This window comes from Pseudorca crassidens, chromosome 8 (assembly GCF_039906515.1).
Source record: "Pseudorca crassidens isolate mPseCra1 chromosome 8, mPseCra1.hap1, whole genome shotgun sequence".
Taxonomy (NCBI): domain Eukaryota; kingdom Metazoa; phylum Chordata; class Mammalia; order Artiodactyla; family Delphinidae; genus Pseudorca; species Pseudorca crassidens.
The window spans coordinates 26,559,348-26,573,848 of record NC_090303.1 but is presented as its reverse complement, the minus strand read 5'-3'; the positions used below and the strand labels follow the sequence as shown (position 1 = coordinate 26,573,848).

Genomic DNA, 14,501 nt, shown 5'->3' with positions numbered 1-14,501 from the left:
CTCAATTCATAAAAAAAACTCTTTATTTCCTCATCAAATATATTATGATTAGCTGAACTCATGTTTTTTCAAAGGACAATATGTCTATTCATTAAATTATAATTTAAAATTTTTATTTTCTTATTGTTATGATTCAGTAAAGCAAATGGACAAATATTATATTTAAGCCCTTAGTGTCATGTATTCAGTGTCATCCAACTCATATTTCCTTTTCAGTTCTATTCATCCACTGTGTCTCTGAGTCACAGCATCCTCAGGGAGAAAAATAGCAGCTTAAACCAATTAACTCAGGAGACTCAACAGTACTCTTATTGCCACTGTAACTGGACTCATTATTTACTTTTCAGCCTGGCCTCACACCCTGACCAGAACAATTATAATTGGCTGAAGGCTCAGCACCTTTTTCTCTATTTATTATTCTTTAATTGGGCATGGACAGCTGCAGCTGCTTTGATGAATCTCCACTTCTAATTGATGCATGTGATTTACTAAAAAGGCGGCTTTCCTATGTGTGGGTAAGAACTGGTAACCAGCTTACATTCCAGTGGTGAACTAGTGGCTACGGGAGCAACTTTATTTTTTAATTCATAGAGTAGATACCAACATGTCAGTATAGCAGCCTTTTCCACCTTGCTGGCTGTATGAAAGTCTATTGTAAATATAATACATCCATGATAGTTATTTACATTGGATGATAATATCATGCCTAAAAGCATATTGTGTATCCAAAGTTTTGTTTGATATTGGGAATACAATTGAGACTAAAAATTTCAAGAATCAATAACGTGTATGTTGTGAAAGTTGTAAGGCCCTCTTGTAAACAACATCTGTGAAATAGTTGTAAAAAAGAAAAGGATGTATTTGGAGGTGGAAGTTTTAAAATATACTCTTATACACTGTGGAGAATTGTATACAAGTCTGTAGTCTCTGGTTATTGAAGAGTTTAGTTCATTACACAAGAACACGTTCATTTACACCCTTCACTAGTGGGATAGAAATGCCAATTGTCATGCCCCTGTAGAGGGTCCCAGCTCTTATTTAGTATCAACTAATTTTCTCACAGTTTTGTGAGATACACAAAAATTAGAGAGCAGGGGGAGGTAAACCTAACCATAATGTGATTGTGAGCAAAGTTTCTCAGTGAGCATGTTCAGCCTGAATTGTGCACAATAATTAAGCTAATTTTTTTTGTAATTTAAGTGAAATATATGAACTTTTAATTTCTGAACATTTTACTGTTGGTAGAAATAGTTATAGCATGAAAAAGATTAAAAATATTAAAAACAAATGTTTTATTATAAAAATCAATTCTAAGAGTGTTTCATTTGAGATAAATATATTAAATATGCGAAAGTCTTTTGTGCCTGTCATAGACATCATGGTGACTTTCCAAATGAAATTTGCGAATAGGTACTGCTTGCAAAATCGAATGACCCATCCAGGATTAGCTGGTACCTCTGTCTCTGAGTGATCTAATCTATTATTTAATAAATGAAATTATGTTGAGATGAATAGTCAGAGGAACATGCTTCTCATGTTTCACTTATGTGTTTTACCAGATACATTTGAATACATTTTGGAATTTACCTCCTCAGCGTCTCTGTACACATTTATATAGGGTAGTCAGGAGAATTCAGAAGAGATGTTTTGGGGAAAAAAATTGGCAAGAGACATGCTGACTTAATTTTTCTTGTGGTCTGGCAAACAATGAGATCTTAATTCCAGGGGGACAATTTATTTGAAATTTTTAACACACTAAACAATATGTGTTAAGTAGCTTTTCTCCACTTTCCTTTTCTCAGTCAGTTCCTTTGTGTCTAGTATTTGCTCTATGTTAATTATACTATATAATCCCATAGTATATCAAGAAAAGTAAAGATGGATTATGATGAAATGAGTTACATTTAGAAATTTTAATCTTTTCATGAAATGACTTCAATTTATGGAGAGTGTAATAAAGGGCGGGGGGGGGACCATGGGCAACAACCATATTATTTTTTCTTAATATATTTAGCATCTGTACATTAAAACTAGACGTGATACATGATTATACAAGTTGAGAAGTACATTATTTTAAATTATTCCTAAAAGCCCTTTATATGGCTATTTATTTATTTACTGGCTGCACCATGCAGCTTGCAGGATCTTATTTCCCTGACCAGGGGTTGAACCGGCCTCAGTAGTGGAAGCACTGAGTCCTAACCACTGGACCGCCTGGGAATTCCCTCTATGGCAATTGAAAAGTGAAAGAATCTCTATTAAAATACATTTAAAACATAATTTTTAAGTGTGAGAGGGCTCAGAGGAAATAGAAGCAACTTCCACCTTAGTAAGATAATCGTATAGTGCTTAATAGCACTCTAGAAAGGACTTAAAACAAAAATTAATATTTTAAATTGCAAATATAATACATGTTTATTGTATTACATTGGAAACAACAAGAAAGCACAAAGATGAATACCATCAAAACTATAAAAACCAGTGATAGGGCTACTAGTGTTTGCTATGTACTCATCCCTACATTTCTCTCTTTTCCTCTAAAAGTATAGGCTGATTTTCTCTTCTTTCTTTGTGCTTAACACCTACATTTAAGCTTAAAACCATTTAAAAACAAATACAGCATATATGTACATTCCCAATGTAATTGCTCTTTTATATTCCTTAATAACAATATAAAATTGTATTTGTCATACTTATTGTGACTATTTTACTATTGTTGCACATTTGTTTGAAGATTTAGATATTAAATGACATTTCTATAAATGTTATCATTAAATCCTCCACTCTACCAATACATTATTTCTTGAGTGAGTGAATGAATGAAATGATTGCACTTATGCACATATTCCTAACCCTAATTCATAGGTATAGTTCACTCTGTCTCTTATTATCAAATCTTTCTACTTTTCATATATCTAAATTTTGCCAGAGATAGATATAACTAGGATTTCTGGAAAAGATATGCTTACAGAAACTAATGTAATATTTTCTAAAATTATAGAAATAGGACTATAATTTTTTCATAACTGAAAATAACATAGATTCTTTAGTTTGAGTCTTCTTAATTTAAGTAGGAGAGGATATTAGAACCAACTGAGAGATTCTTTCCAAAGATGTCCTCCCTGTTGTGATTCACCGCTTTATTGGTGGGGGGACAGGGCTCCCCAGGTGATTCTGATATGCCCCAGGGAATAAGGACCACACCTGCGGCCCAGCGTTAGTTGTAAGTCAGAAAGCTGAAGCCCAAGGAACAGTGACTGGCCCTAGTCTGAGGTGTTATTAATACGACTGAGTAGAAGCAAATCTTCTGATGTCTTTACTTTCCACAGCTTTTTGTAAGTATGTTCTTTGTAATAGGTTTTGTATGAAAAAAAAAAAATTCCAGGGTCACATAAGGTTGAGAACACTGGGTTAAACATGGTTTTCTTTAGTGACGCTTATTTCAGAGCTTTTGATGTTCCAATGTGCTTTGTTATTCTCTTGACAGAAGAGTAGAAGAATATTTCCCCAAGTTATTTCAGGTTGGAGTTAACCCTTAGAGTATCTTGAGAAACTACTGTCTTTTGAAATATCCTTTGACAGATATTACTGGCCATATTACCATGTGCACACATCTATTATTCAGTAATAATAAAACAGTGTTTCTACCCTATGGAGGGTAGAAAAATTCAGACATCCATTAATATGCTTATTATTAATCCTAACTTTTTCATGAGTAGCTCTAAACAAAAATGTGTGTGCAATTTAAACTATTGATTGTAAAGCAGTGGACTTGCAGTTTTAGTGTGTATTACAATCACCTGGAGGGTTTGTTGAACTACTACTTGCTGGATCCCGCCCCCTGACGTTTCTAATTGACTAGTTTGGGGTGGGGCCTGAGAGCCTGAACTCTAAAAAGTTTCAGTGGTTGCTGATGCTGCTTCTTCAAGGACCACACTTTGAGAAACCTCTGCTTTAAAATAAATATTGAGGCTTTTCACTAATTCAGGATGTTTGCAGTTGAGAAGAAAAATGACATCATTTATTAGGTGAGACCCTCTTTACATTCTTGTTATTAATGAAAGTAGTTTGTTTTAATGATCCCTTCTCTTATTCAAGTCAATTGTGCCCAGGAACAGAGAGCCATAGAATAGAGGATGAATTTTAAAATATGTTAAAATTCACGGTTGAATCCAAGACCAAACCCCAGTTATTACTTTTATTCTTTCCTTTATTAGCAGTTGGAATGCTGGCAGATGTGTTAGGTTACGTGTTCTTTGGCGCTATAGTGCCTCTTTTTCTTAACATCTTTCTCCTTTCTTTTCTTATCCTTCATGCTGTACACACGTAACGTCTGTTTTAGAAAAGAGTATGAATTCGTGATTCCTGCGTGTAGGTATTTTGCCAAAATTTAGACTTTCAACACTACTGTTTCATTATTTTGTGTATCTAGTTAATGGGGGAGCAATTATATCTTTGTGGCTTTCACATGGATAAAAAACAGTGATCTGTCTTCAACTTTTTTTTTTTTTTTTTGCGGTACGCGGGCCTCTCACCGCTGTGGCTTCTCCCGTTGCGGAGCACAGGCTCCGGACGCGCAGGCTCAGCGGCCATGGCTCACGGGCCCAGCCGCTCCGCGGCACGTGGGATCTTCCCGGACCGGGGCACAAACCCGCGTCCCCTGCATATCGGCAGGCAGACTCTCAACCACTGTGCCACCAGGGAAGCCCCCTTTTTTTTTTTTAATTTTTATATTCAGCACATTAAATTGACTCATAAAAACATTCTAAAAATGTAATTTTTCCTTTTCAACAAAGTATAATAAAACATAAAACCCCCCAAAACAGAATACCTAAACCACAGTTTCCAAATATAGTCCTTCCCCTTATTATAGAGAGTATTTTCATATTTTCTTTCAACATTGTTTCATTTGAAAAATAATTTGGTCATGACCAATTAAATTGATTTCATTACATAATGAGTTGGACTTGCAGCTTTAGAAGTCATTGATTAAAAAAAAAAGCCCTGGGCTTCCCTAGTGGCGAAGTGGTTGAGAGTCCGCCTGCCGACGCAGGGGACACGGGTTTGCACCCCAGTCTGGGAAGATCCCACATGCCGCAGAGCGGCTGGGCCCGTGAGCCATGGCCGCTGAACCTGCGCGTCCGGAGCCTGTGCTCCGCAACGGGAGAGGCCACAACAGTGAGAGGCCCGCGCACCGCAAGCAAAAAAAAAAAAAAAAAAGCCCTTTTGCTAATATTTGTGTCTAAATAATCTTTCCAGTGTTGCAACTTCCTTAGGGAAACACACACTCGCGGGCGTGTGTGTGTTTTAAAATATCTTGGGATACTGATGGGTTATCTGGTTATAGAAATTTTCAGAGCCATCTAAAAAGTTGGACACTATCACTTCTTTGTAGACTTCGTGTTGCCACATTCTACCAGCCTTCTTATGAAATTTTCTGATTGTCCATTTAAGTCTTTTCTCTTGCTTATCAGTTGCATTACTGCAGTGTGCTGTGAAAATAGTCAAACGTTGTGATTCTTTTTTCAGTTTTGTTTTGAGGAAATTACCTTGGGAATATGGGATACATTAGTCCCTAAAATGGAGTTGATAATACAGGTCTGAACTTAATAAAAAAATGTTTACTTAGGAAGGAGTTAACTATATTTGCACTGGGGGAATAAAATGTTTAACATAAGTAGGCAAAAACAATTGTTAGAGAGATGCATTTTGGATAAATGAGTGAGGTTCTTAGTATCTTGCCAGACGAGAAACTGGATAATCTTGCCAGGGTAATTCAGTGTCACAACCATAGTTCAAATAGCTCAAAATTAATCTTTAACCTGAAACTCTTGTGGGGTTTTCTTGAATCGTCATTGATTGGATCTTTTCTCCTACCTTGGGAGACAAATTGGTTGAAGTTAGGATTTGATTGTACTAAGAGTTACAATAGATCTCTTCTTTCTTAGTATTTATACTTACTTTTTTAAAACAAAAATTGATACACCTGGAATACATGTAGAAATCAAGGGAATATGACATAAAATAATCCTTCATTGCTATTATTATTATTTTTACACAAAGGTCATGTGTAGCTTTGGTTATCAAACTAAAAATAATAGAAATTTGGTAACATAAGTGGTGAAATTTATTTCAAGGGGAAACTTTTAATTTGGTTGTATATAAAGGTACTTAGGCTATTCTTTAAATGTACTTTCTAATAAGTACTGGATGTGGGAAAGCTCTGGTCCTCTCAGGATGATCCCGAGTGACTCCAACGTTGAGGAAATTAGGAGAGAAGTTAGGTTATAATGTGAAAGCTAATACCTGAATGGAAATTTGTGTGTCTGATGTCATCATGGGACTATATTTTAAAATATTCTTGTAGATCTGTTTTTTAAAGACTATGCATTTGGCAAATGAAGAAGTGAATGTGAGAATACCTGTGTTAGCATAAGTTGTAATATTCTGTTTATTGTCTATTTTTTCTTTATAGCCAGAAAAGAACGATAGTGAGCCAGGCAGCCAGAGGATAAAACCTGTTTTTATCGATGATGCTAATTTTGGGCGACAAATATCCTATCAGCACGCAGCAGTCCATATTCCCACTGACATCTATGAGGGCTGTAAGTAAAAGAATGTGAACAACTCTTGGAATACCATGTTCTCATCTATCTTAAATATCTAATATTTGGAAAAAAAAAAGGAGCAACTGTGATAGTGTTTTGTTCACATGTCATTTAAGAGTCTGTGGTAAACTTTGATTTATACAAAAGAAAAAACTTGATTTTCATGAGCAATATATTGTTCATAGGCTCTCACTCTGTGAATATTTGCAGGAGAGCCTGTATCCATGGAGGTGTCCTTCTACTCTGTTGTTTAACAAATAATTCTGCCTTTCCAATTGATATCAATAACTTAAAAAATAATAGATGTATTTTTTTAAAAGTCAAAACTATGTAGCAGTAGTACAGATCCACAAACTGCTAAAGGAAGCGAGATGTACATTGTAGACTCTCTAGTTCTTATCACATCTTACTGTGTTTTACTGTCTCTCTTTGTCTCTCTCTGTGTATCTCTGCCTTACTCTAGGATATAAGAAAAAGATACCACTGTCTTAGTATATTGTGGACTCAAGATAAAAAGTGTTGGTTAAAGGAATGAATGATAGACCTAAAGAAATAGAAAAACATCAACTGGAAGACTTGATTGAGAAGGCTTCACTGTGAGGAAGGGAGGGGAATAAGTTATTTAGGAAGATACAGGGGAGGAAGCTTGTGCCAGTGGTATTTCTTAGAGATACCCTATATACTAATAAGGGCAGAACCTGACAATTCTAAGTAGGAATTCTTTTAAGTGCAGCCTAATCATCTATGAGGACCAGCTGTGACCCAGAAAGCAGGGTCTTTGCCCATTCACAGCTCTGGTCTTAGATGTTATCCATTTTCTAACTCGTTCCCACTTTTCCCCCTTGTACCCTGCCTTTCACATAAGTAAGTGGTAAGGAGAAAGAACCACTTGAGAATTTAAAAAGTATATTTCTTTTTTTTTTTTTTTTTTTTTTTTTGCGGTACGCAGGCCTCTCACTGTTGTAGCCTCTCCTGTTGCGGAGTGCAGGCTCAGCGGCCATGGCTTACGGGCCCAGCCGCTCCGCGGCATGTGGGATCTTCCTGGACTGGGGCATGAACCCGTGTCCCTGCATCGGCAGGCGGACTCTCAACCACTCCGCCACCAGGGAAGCCCCAGAAAGTATATTTCTAATAGTTCCCTTAATTAAAAAGGCTGTAAAGTGTACTGGGTATCCAGAGTGTATCTAGAACTGCCTGGATTCTGGATGCAGACAGCCTGGGTTAAATTAAATTTCAAATATAAATTTTAGCAGTATTTCCTTTGGCAAATTTATTAACTTTATGGGCTAGCATTGCTCACCCATAAAATGGGGATAAGTTTACTAAACCGAAAAGTTCATTTGAGGGTAAAAGTAAGTTAGTATGTTTGAGTTTGCATAAGAGTGCCAGGCTCATAGTAAGCATTATGTAACTGTTTGCTGGTATTATTAATTACAGTTAAAGTTTATTTACACAAAAAGGATTAAATTCAAGGACTAATATAAAAAATTAGCCTTAATTTTTTGGATTCATTCCAAGATTGTTGTTTAAAAGGGCATTTTTAAGTACATGTCTTAGTTTTTCCATAATATAAATTTCATCTTCTGTCAAATTGTTTTATTCATTTTTGTTTCACCTTTTTAATATATATATAAAATATATAATATATATTAATATATATTTATTAATATAATTTATTAATAATAATTAAAATATATTAATATAATTAATATTTTAATATATATTTTAATATATATATATATATTTGTGTGTGTGTGTGTGGTACGTGGGCCTCTCACTGTTGTGGCCTCTCCCGTTGCGGAGCACAGGCTCCGGACGCGCAGGCTCAGTGGCCATGTCTCACGGGCCCAGCCACTCCGCGGCATGTGGGATCTTCCTGGACCGGGGCACAAACCCGTGTCCCCTGCATCAGCAGGCAGACTCTCAACCACTGCGCCACCAGGGAAGCCCCTTTTAAATATTTTTAAAAGTACATGTTGTTTTCATCATATCAAGTCTTTAAAGATATTAAACATATGATTTTTCTCTATAATAGAAACAATGGTGCATGTAAGTAGTTTCTGATGTTACATGAGAATTAAATGTAATCTTACTTCTTTACAACTCACCCTATTAATTCCAAGTCCTTTTAGGAATTACTGGGATGTAGGTTCAGTTTTGTTTTTCTTATTTTTCGTTTTTTACTTTGTCTGTTGCATTCTTTTTTCAAGAATTATTTTTGATGTTTGCAATTAAATTTTGCAACTATTATAACAACAATTAATCAGATAATACTGAGCTGTATGGTTGTGTTTCTCAGTTTTTTAAAAATTATTTCATCCATTTTATTTCCTTTCGAAATTGTTATCACCTGTTTTCAGGTATGTCAACAGGATGATAATCTTATTACTCTACAATTATATCTTTCTTTTGAACTTACTTTAGAAGAACAAACTGGCTGGATATAGAAGTTTTGAGTCAAAACATTTTTATGTCAGTCCTCTGTTATCTGATCTGTAGTACTATGTTGAACAAACTTGAGGCCAGCTTGAGTGTTTTTAATTTGTTAGCAAGCTTTCATGATTGTGTTTCTGTTTTGTTGCCAGTAGTGATTATCCAGAAATCCTCAAACTTTCCATTAAATTCCCAAGGAAGGATATCAGAACTTTGTCCAGGGAGGGGGAGATTCCACATCCCTACCCCCACCCCCCGCCCCAGCTCTTCTTGAGTTCTTTTGGCTGGTCTAATAATTGACACAAGACAGATGAAAATATTAATTTAAAAAATTAATTAATTAATGCATGTAAGTCATAAAAATGGGACCCCCCCCCCCGAAGTGTCCAGAGCAGGCCAATAATATATCATATTTAGACAAAGAAACAACTATTTGAAGAGATGTAACAAAACAAGGGGGCTTGTGTTTGGGGTAGCAGACTAATGAAGTAACAAACTTTGTCTATACAGCTTGCTTAGCCTTGAATTCCCTAACTTTGGTGATAGGGATGCTTTCTATCCTCCTGGTATCACATGGGAGATTTATTTCCCACTTTTAAGGGGAAAAAGGGGCATCAGAGCTTTTCTTTTTTATCATTTATTTTCCATTGGTTGTTTCTCACATAACTTTATTCAAAATAATCAATATGCCATTGAGGTGCATTTTGGGGTGGATTGCCCTGGGCCCTAACAACCTCACACACTTAAAAACAGATTTCTTTCTCTTTCTAAAAGCCATGTACCACAGTAGCAGAAATTTTAATAGTGCATGCTTATTTAAGATAGAAGATGAAAGTCTCCAACTGTAACACCTAATCGTGACTAACAGTTTGGGGTACAGTCCTATAAAATATATATTCAAATGTGAACACTTACTAATGAAATAACCTAAATGGGATTTTTCATATTGCTTTTCGACTTGCTTCCTCCTTCCCCCACCCACCTCACTTATACTAGAGACTTTCTGTTCTGTCGTTGTTGAACTATTAAAAAGCTGAAAATAGAGAGGAGGAAGGTATCTCTTCAGGAGTAGGTTACCCAGGAATATCAAAACAAAATAACTTTGCTTAATTTTTCAATGGGCTGATGTTTAAGAAATCAGTGAAAAATGCACTTTTTCCCTAGATTATTAAAACCTAAAATAATAAGAACCTAATTCACCAGACTAGTAAATTATAATATCTCATTTATTTAAATAACTTTGCTCAATAATTTTGAAGAAGGAGAAATTGAAGCTGAGTCTTTAATGAAAGGCCACATCATTGGTAAGAAATGGGGTCAAATATCATATAAATTCTAATGCTAAACTTTATACTTTTAAGTACTACAATAGATAAAATTTCTTTTTTCTTAACATCTTTATTGGAGTATAATTGCTTTACAATGGTGTGTTAGTTTCTGCTTTATAACAAAGTGAATCAGTTATACATATACATATGTCCCCATATCTCTTCCCTCTTGAGTCTCCCTCCCACCCTCCCTATCCCACCCCTCCAGGTGGTCGCAAAGCACCGAGCTGATCTCCCTGTACTATGCGGCTGCTTCCCACTAGCTATCTATTTTACGTTTGGTAGTGTATATATGTCCATGCCACTCTCTCACTTTGTCACAGCTTACCCTTCCCCCTCCCCGTGTCCTCAAGTTCATTCTCTAGTAGGTCTGTGTCTTTATTCCCATCTTGCCCTAGGTTCTTCATGACCATTTTTTTCTTTTTTTTTTTTTTAGATTCCATATATATGGTTTAGCGTATGGTATTTGTTTTTCTCTTTCTGACATACTTCACTCTGTATGACAGTCTCTAGGTCCATCCACCTCACTACAGATAACTCAGTTTCGTTTCTTTTTATGGCTGAGTAATATTCCATTGTATATATGTGCCACACCTTCTTTCTCCATTCATCTGTTGATGGACACTTAGGTTGCTTCCATGTCCTGGCTACTGTAAATAGAGCTGCAGTGAACATTGTGGTACATGACTCTTTTTGAATTATGGTTTTCTTAGGGTATATGCCCAGTATTGGGATTGCTGGGTCATAAGGTAGTACTATTTTGAGTTTTTTGAGGAACCTCCATACTGTTCTCCATAGTGGCTGTATCGATTTACATTCCCACCAACAGTGCAAGAGGGTTCCCTTTTCTCCACACCCTCTCCAGCATTTATTGTTTCTCGATTTTTTGATGATGGCCATTCTGATCAGTGTGAGATGATATCTCATTCTCGTTTTGATTTGCATTTCTCTAATGATTAATGATGTTGAGCATTCTTTCATGTGTTTGTTGACAATCTGTATATCTTCTTTGGAGAAATGTCTATTTAGGTCTTCTGCCCATTTTTGGATTGGGTTGTTTGTTTTATTGTTATTGAGCTGCATGAGCTGCTTATAAATTTTGGCGATTAATCCTTTGTCAGTTGCTTCATTTGCAAATATTTTCTCCCATTCTGAGGATTGTCTTTTGCTCCTGTTTATCGTTTCCTTTGCTGTGCAAAAGCTTTGAAGTTTCATTAGGTCCCATTTGTTTATTTTTGTTTTTATTTCCATTTCTCTAGGAGGTGGGTCAAAAAGGATCTTGCTGTGATTTATGTCATACAGTGTTCTGCCTATGTTTTCCTCTAAGAGTTTGATAGTGTCTGGCCTTACATTTAGGTCTTTAATCCATTTTGAGTTTATTTTTGTGTATGGTTTTAGGGAGTGTTCTAATTTCATTCTTTTATATGTAGCTGTCCAGTTTTCCCAGCACCACTTATTGAAGAGGCTGTCTTTTCTCCACTGTATATTCTTGCCTCCTTTATCAAAGATAAGGTGACCATATGTGCGTGGATTTATCTCTGGGCTTTCTATCCTGTTTCACTGATCTATATTTCTGTTTTTGTGCCAGTACCATTCTGTCTTGATTACTGTAGCTTTGTAGTATAGTCTGAAGTCAGGGAGCCTGATTCCTCCAGCTCCGTTTTTCGTTCTCAAGATTGCTTTGGCTATTCGGGGTCTTTTGTGTTTCCATACAAATTGTGAAATTTTTTGTTCTAGTTCTGTGACAAATGCCAGTGTAGTTGGATAGGGATTGCATTGAAGCTGTAGATTGCTTTGGGTAGTATAGTCATTTTCACAGTGTTGATTCTTCCAATCCAAGAACATGGTATATCTCTCCATCTGTTTGTATCATCTTTAATTTCTTTCATCAGTGTCTTATAATTTTCTGCATACAGGTCTTTTGTCTCCCTAGGTAGGTTTACTCCTAGATACTTTATTCTTTTTGTTGCAGTGGTAAATGGGAGGGTTTTCTTAATTTCTCATTCAGATTTTTCATCATTAGTGTGTAGGAATGACAGAGATTTCTGTGCATTAATTTTGTATCCTGCTACTTTACCAAATTCATTGATTAGCTCTAGTAGTTTTCTGGTAGCATCTTTAGGATTCTCTATGTATAGGATCATGTCATCTGCAAACAGTGACAGCTTTACTTCTTCTTTTCCAATTTGGATTCCTTTTATTTCCTTTTCTCCTCTGATTGCTGTGGATAAAACTTCCAAAACTATGTTGAATAATAGTTGTGAGAGTGGGCAACCTTGTCTTGTTCCTGATCTTCGTAGAAATGCTTTCAGTTTTTCACCCTGAGGATGATGTTGGCTGTGGGTTTGTCATATACGGCCTTTATTATGTAGAGAAAAGTTCCCTCTATGCCTACTTTCTGGAGGGTTTTTATCATAAATGGGTGTTGAATTTTGTCGAAAGCTTTCTCTGCATCTATTGAGATGATCATATGGTTTTTCTCATTCAAGTTTTTAATATGGTGGATCACATTGATTGATTTGCGTATATTGAAGAATCCTTGAATTCCTGAGATAAACCCCAGTTGATCATGGTGTATGATCCTTTTAATGTGCTGTTGGATTCCGTTTGCTAGTACTTTGTTGAGGATTTTTGCATCTATGTTCATCAGTGAAATTGGCCTGTAGTTTTCTTTCTTTGTGACATCCTTGTCTGGTTTTGGTATCAAGGTGATGGCGGCCTCATAGAATGAGTTTGGGAGTGTTCCTCCCTCTGCTATATTTTGGAAGAGTTTGAGAAGGATAGGTGTTAGCTCTTCTCTAAATGTTTGATAGAATTCGCCTGTGAAGCCATCTGGTCCTGGGCTTTTGTTTGTTGGAAGATTTTTAATCACAGTTTCAAGTTCAGAGCTTGTGACTGGTCTGTTCATATTTTCTATTTGTTCCTGGTTCAGTCTTGGAAGGTTGTGTATTTCTAAGAATTTGTCCATTTCTTCCAGGTTGTCCATTTTATTGGCATACAGTTGCTTGTAGTAATCTGTCATGATCCTTTGTGTTTCTGCAGTGTCAGTTGTTACTTCTCCTTTTTCGTTTCTAATTCTATTGATTTGAGTCTTTTCCCTTTTTTTCTTGATGAGTCTGGCTAATGGTTTATCAATTATTTTTATCTTGTCAGAGAACCAGCTTTTAGTTTTATTGATCTTTGCTATCGTTTCCTTCATTTCTTTTTCATTTATTTCTGATCTGATTTTTATGATTTCTTTCCTTCTGCTTACTTTGGGTTTTTTTTTATTTTTCTTTAATTGCTTTAGGTGCAAGGTTAGGTTGTTTATTCGAGGTGTTTCCTGTTTCTTAAGGTAGGATTGTATTGCTATAAACTTCCCTCTTAGAACTGCTTTTGCTACATCCCATAGGTTTTGGGTTGTCGTATTTTCATTGTCATTTGTTTCTAGGTATGTTTTGATTTGTCTTTGATTTCTCCAGTGATCTCTTGGTTATTAAGTAGTGTATTGTTTAGCCTTCATGTGGTTGTATTTTTTACATATTTTTTCCTATAATTGATATCTAGTCTCATAACATTGTGGTCGGAAAAGATACGTGATACAATTTCAATTTTATTAAATTTACCCAGGCTTGATTTGTGAGCCAAGATATAAGCTATCCTAGAGAATGTTCCATGAGCACTTGAGAAAAATGTGTATTCTGTTGTTTTTGGATAGAATGTCCTATAAATATCAATTAACTCTATCTTGTTTAATGTGTTATTTAAAGCTTGTGTTTCCTTATTTATTTTCATTTTGGATGAAATGTCCATTAGTGAAAGTGGAGTGTTAACGTCCCCTACTATGATTGTGTTACTGTCGATTTCCCCTTTTATGGCTGTTACTATTTGCCTTGTGTATTGAGGTGCTCCTGTGTTGGGTGCAGAAATATTTCCATTGTTATATCTTCTTGGATTGATCCTTTGATCATTATGTAGTGTCCTTCTTTGTCTCTTGTAATAGTCTTTGTTTTATAGTCTTCTTTGTCTGATATGAGAATTGCTACTCCAGCTTTCTTTTGATTTCCATTTGCATGGAATATCTTTTTCCATCCCCTAACTTGCAGTCTGTATGTGTCCCTAGGTCTGAAGTGGGTCTCTTGTATTCAGCATA

General features: G+C 35.8%; 1 protein-coding gene across 6 annotated transcripts in view; it reads left to right on the top strand.

Annotated features, from left to right (window-relative positions):
• Nucleotides 1-14,501, top strand: part of CACNA2D1 (calcium voltage-gated channel auxiliary subunit alpha2delta 1) — a 512,643-nt gene that overhangs the window by 319,687 nt on the left and 178,455 nt on the right. For all 6 annotated transcript variants that reach the window (XM_067746078.1, XM_067746077.1, XM_067746079.1 and 3 more), the window contains one exon: nt 6,476-6,605. In XM_067746078.1, coding sequence (XP_067602179.1) covers nt 6,476-6,605 — 130 coding nt within the window. The remainder of the gene's footprint in view (nt 1-6,475; nt 6,606-14,501) is intronic.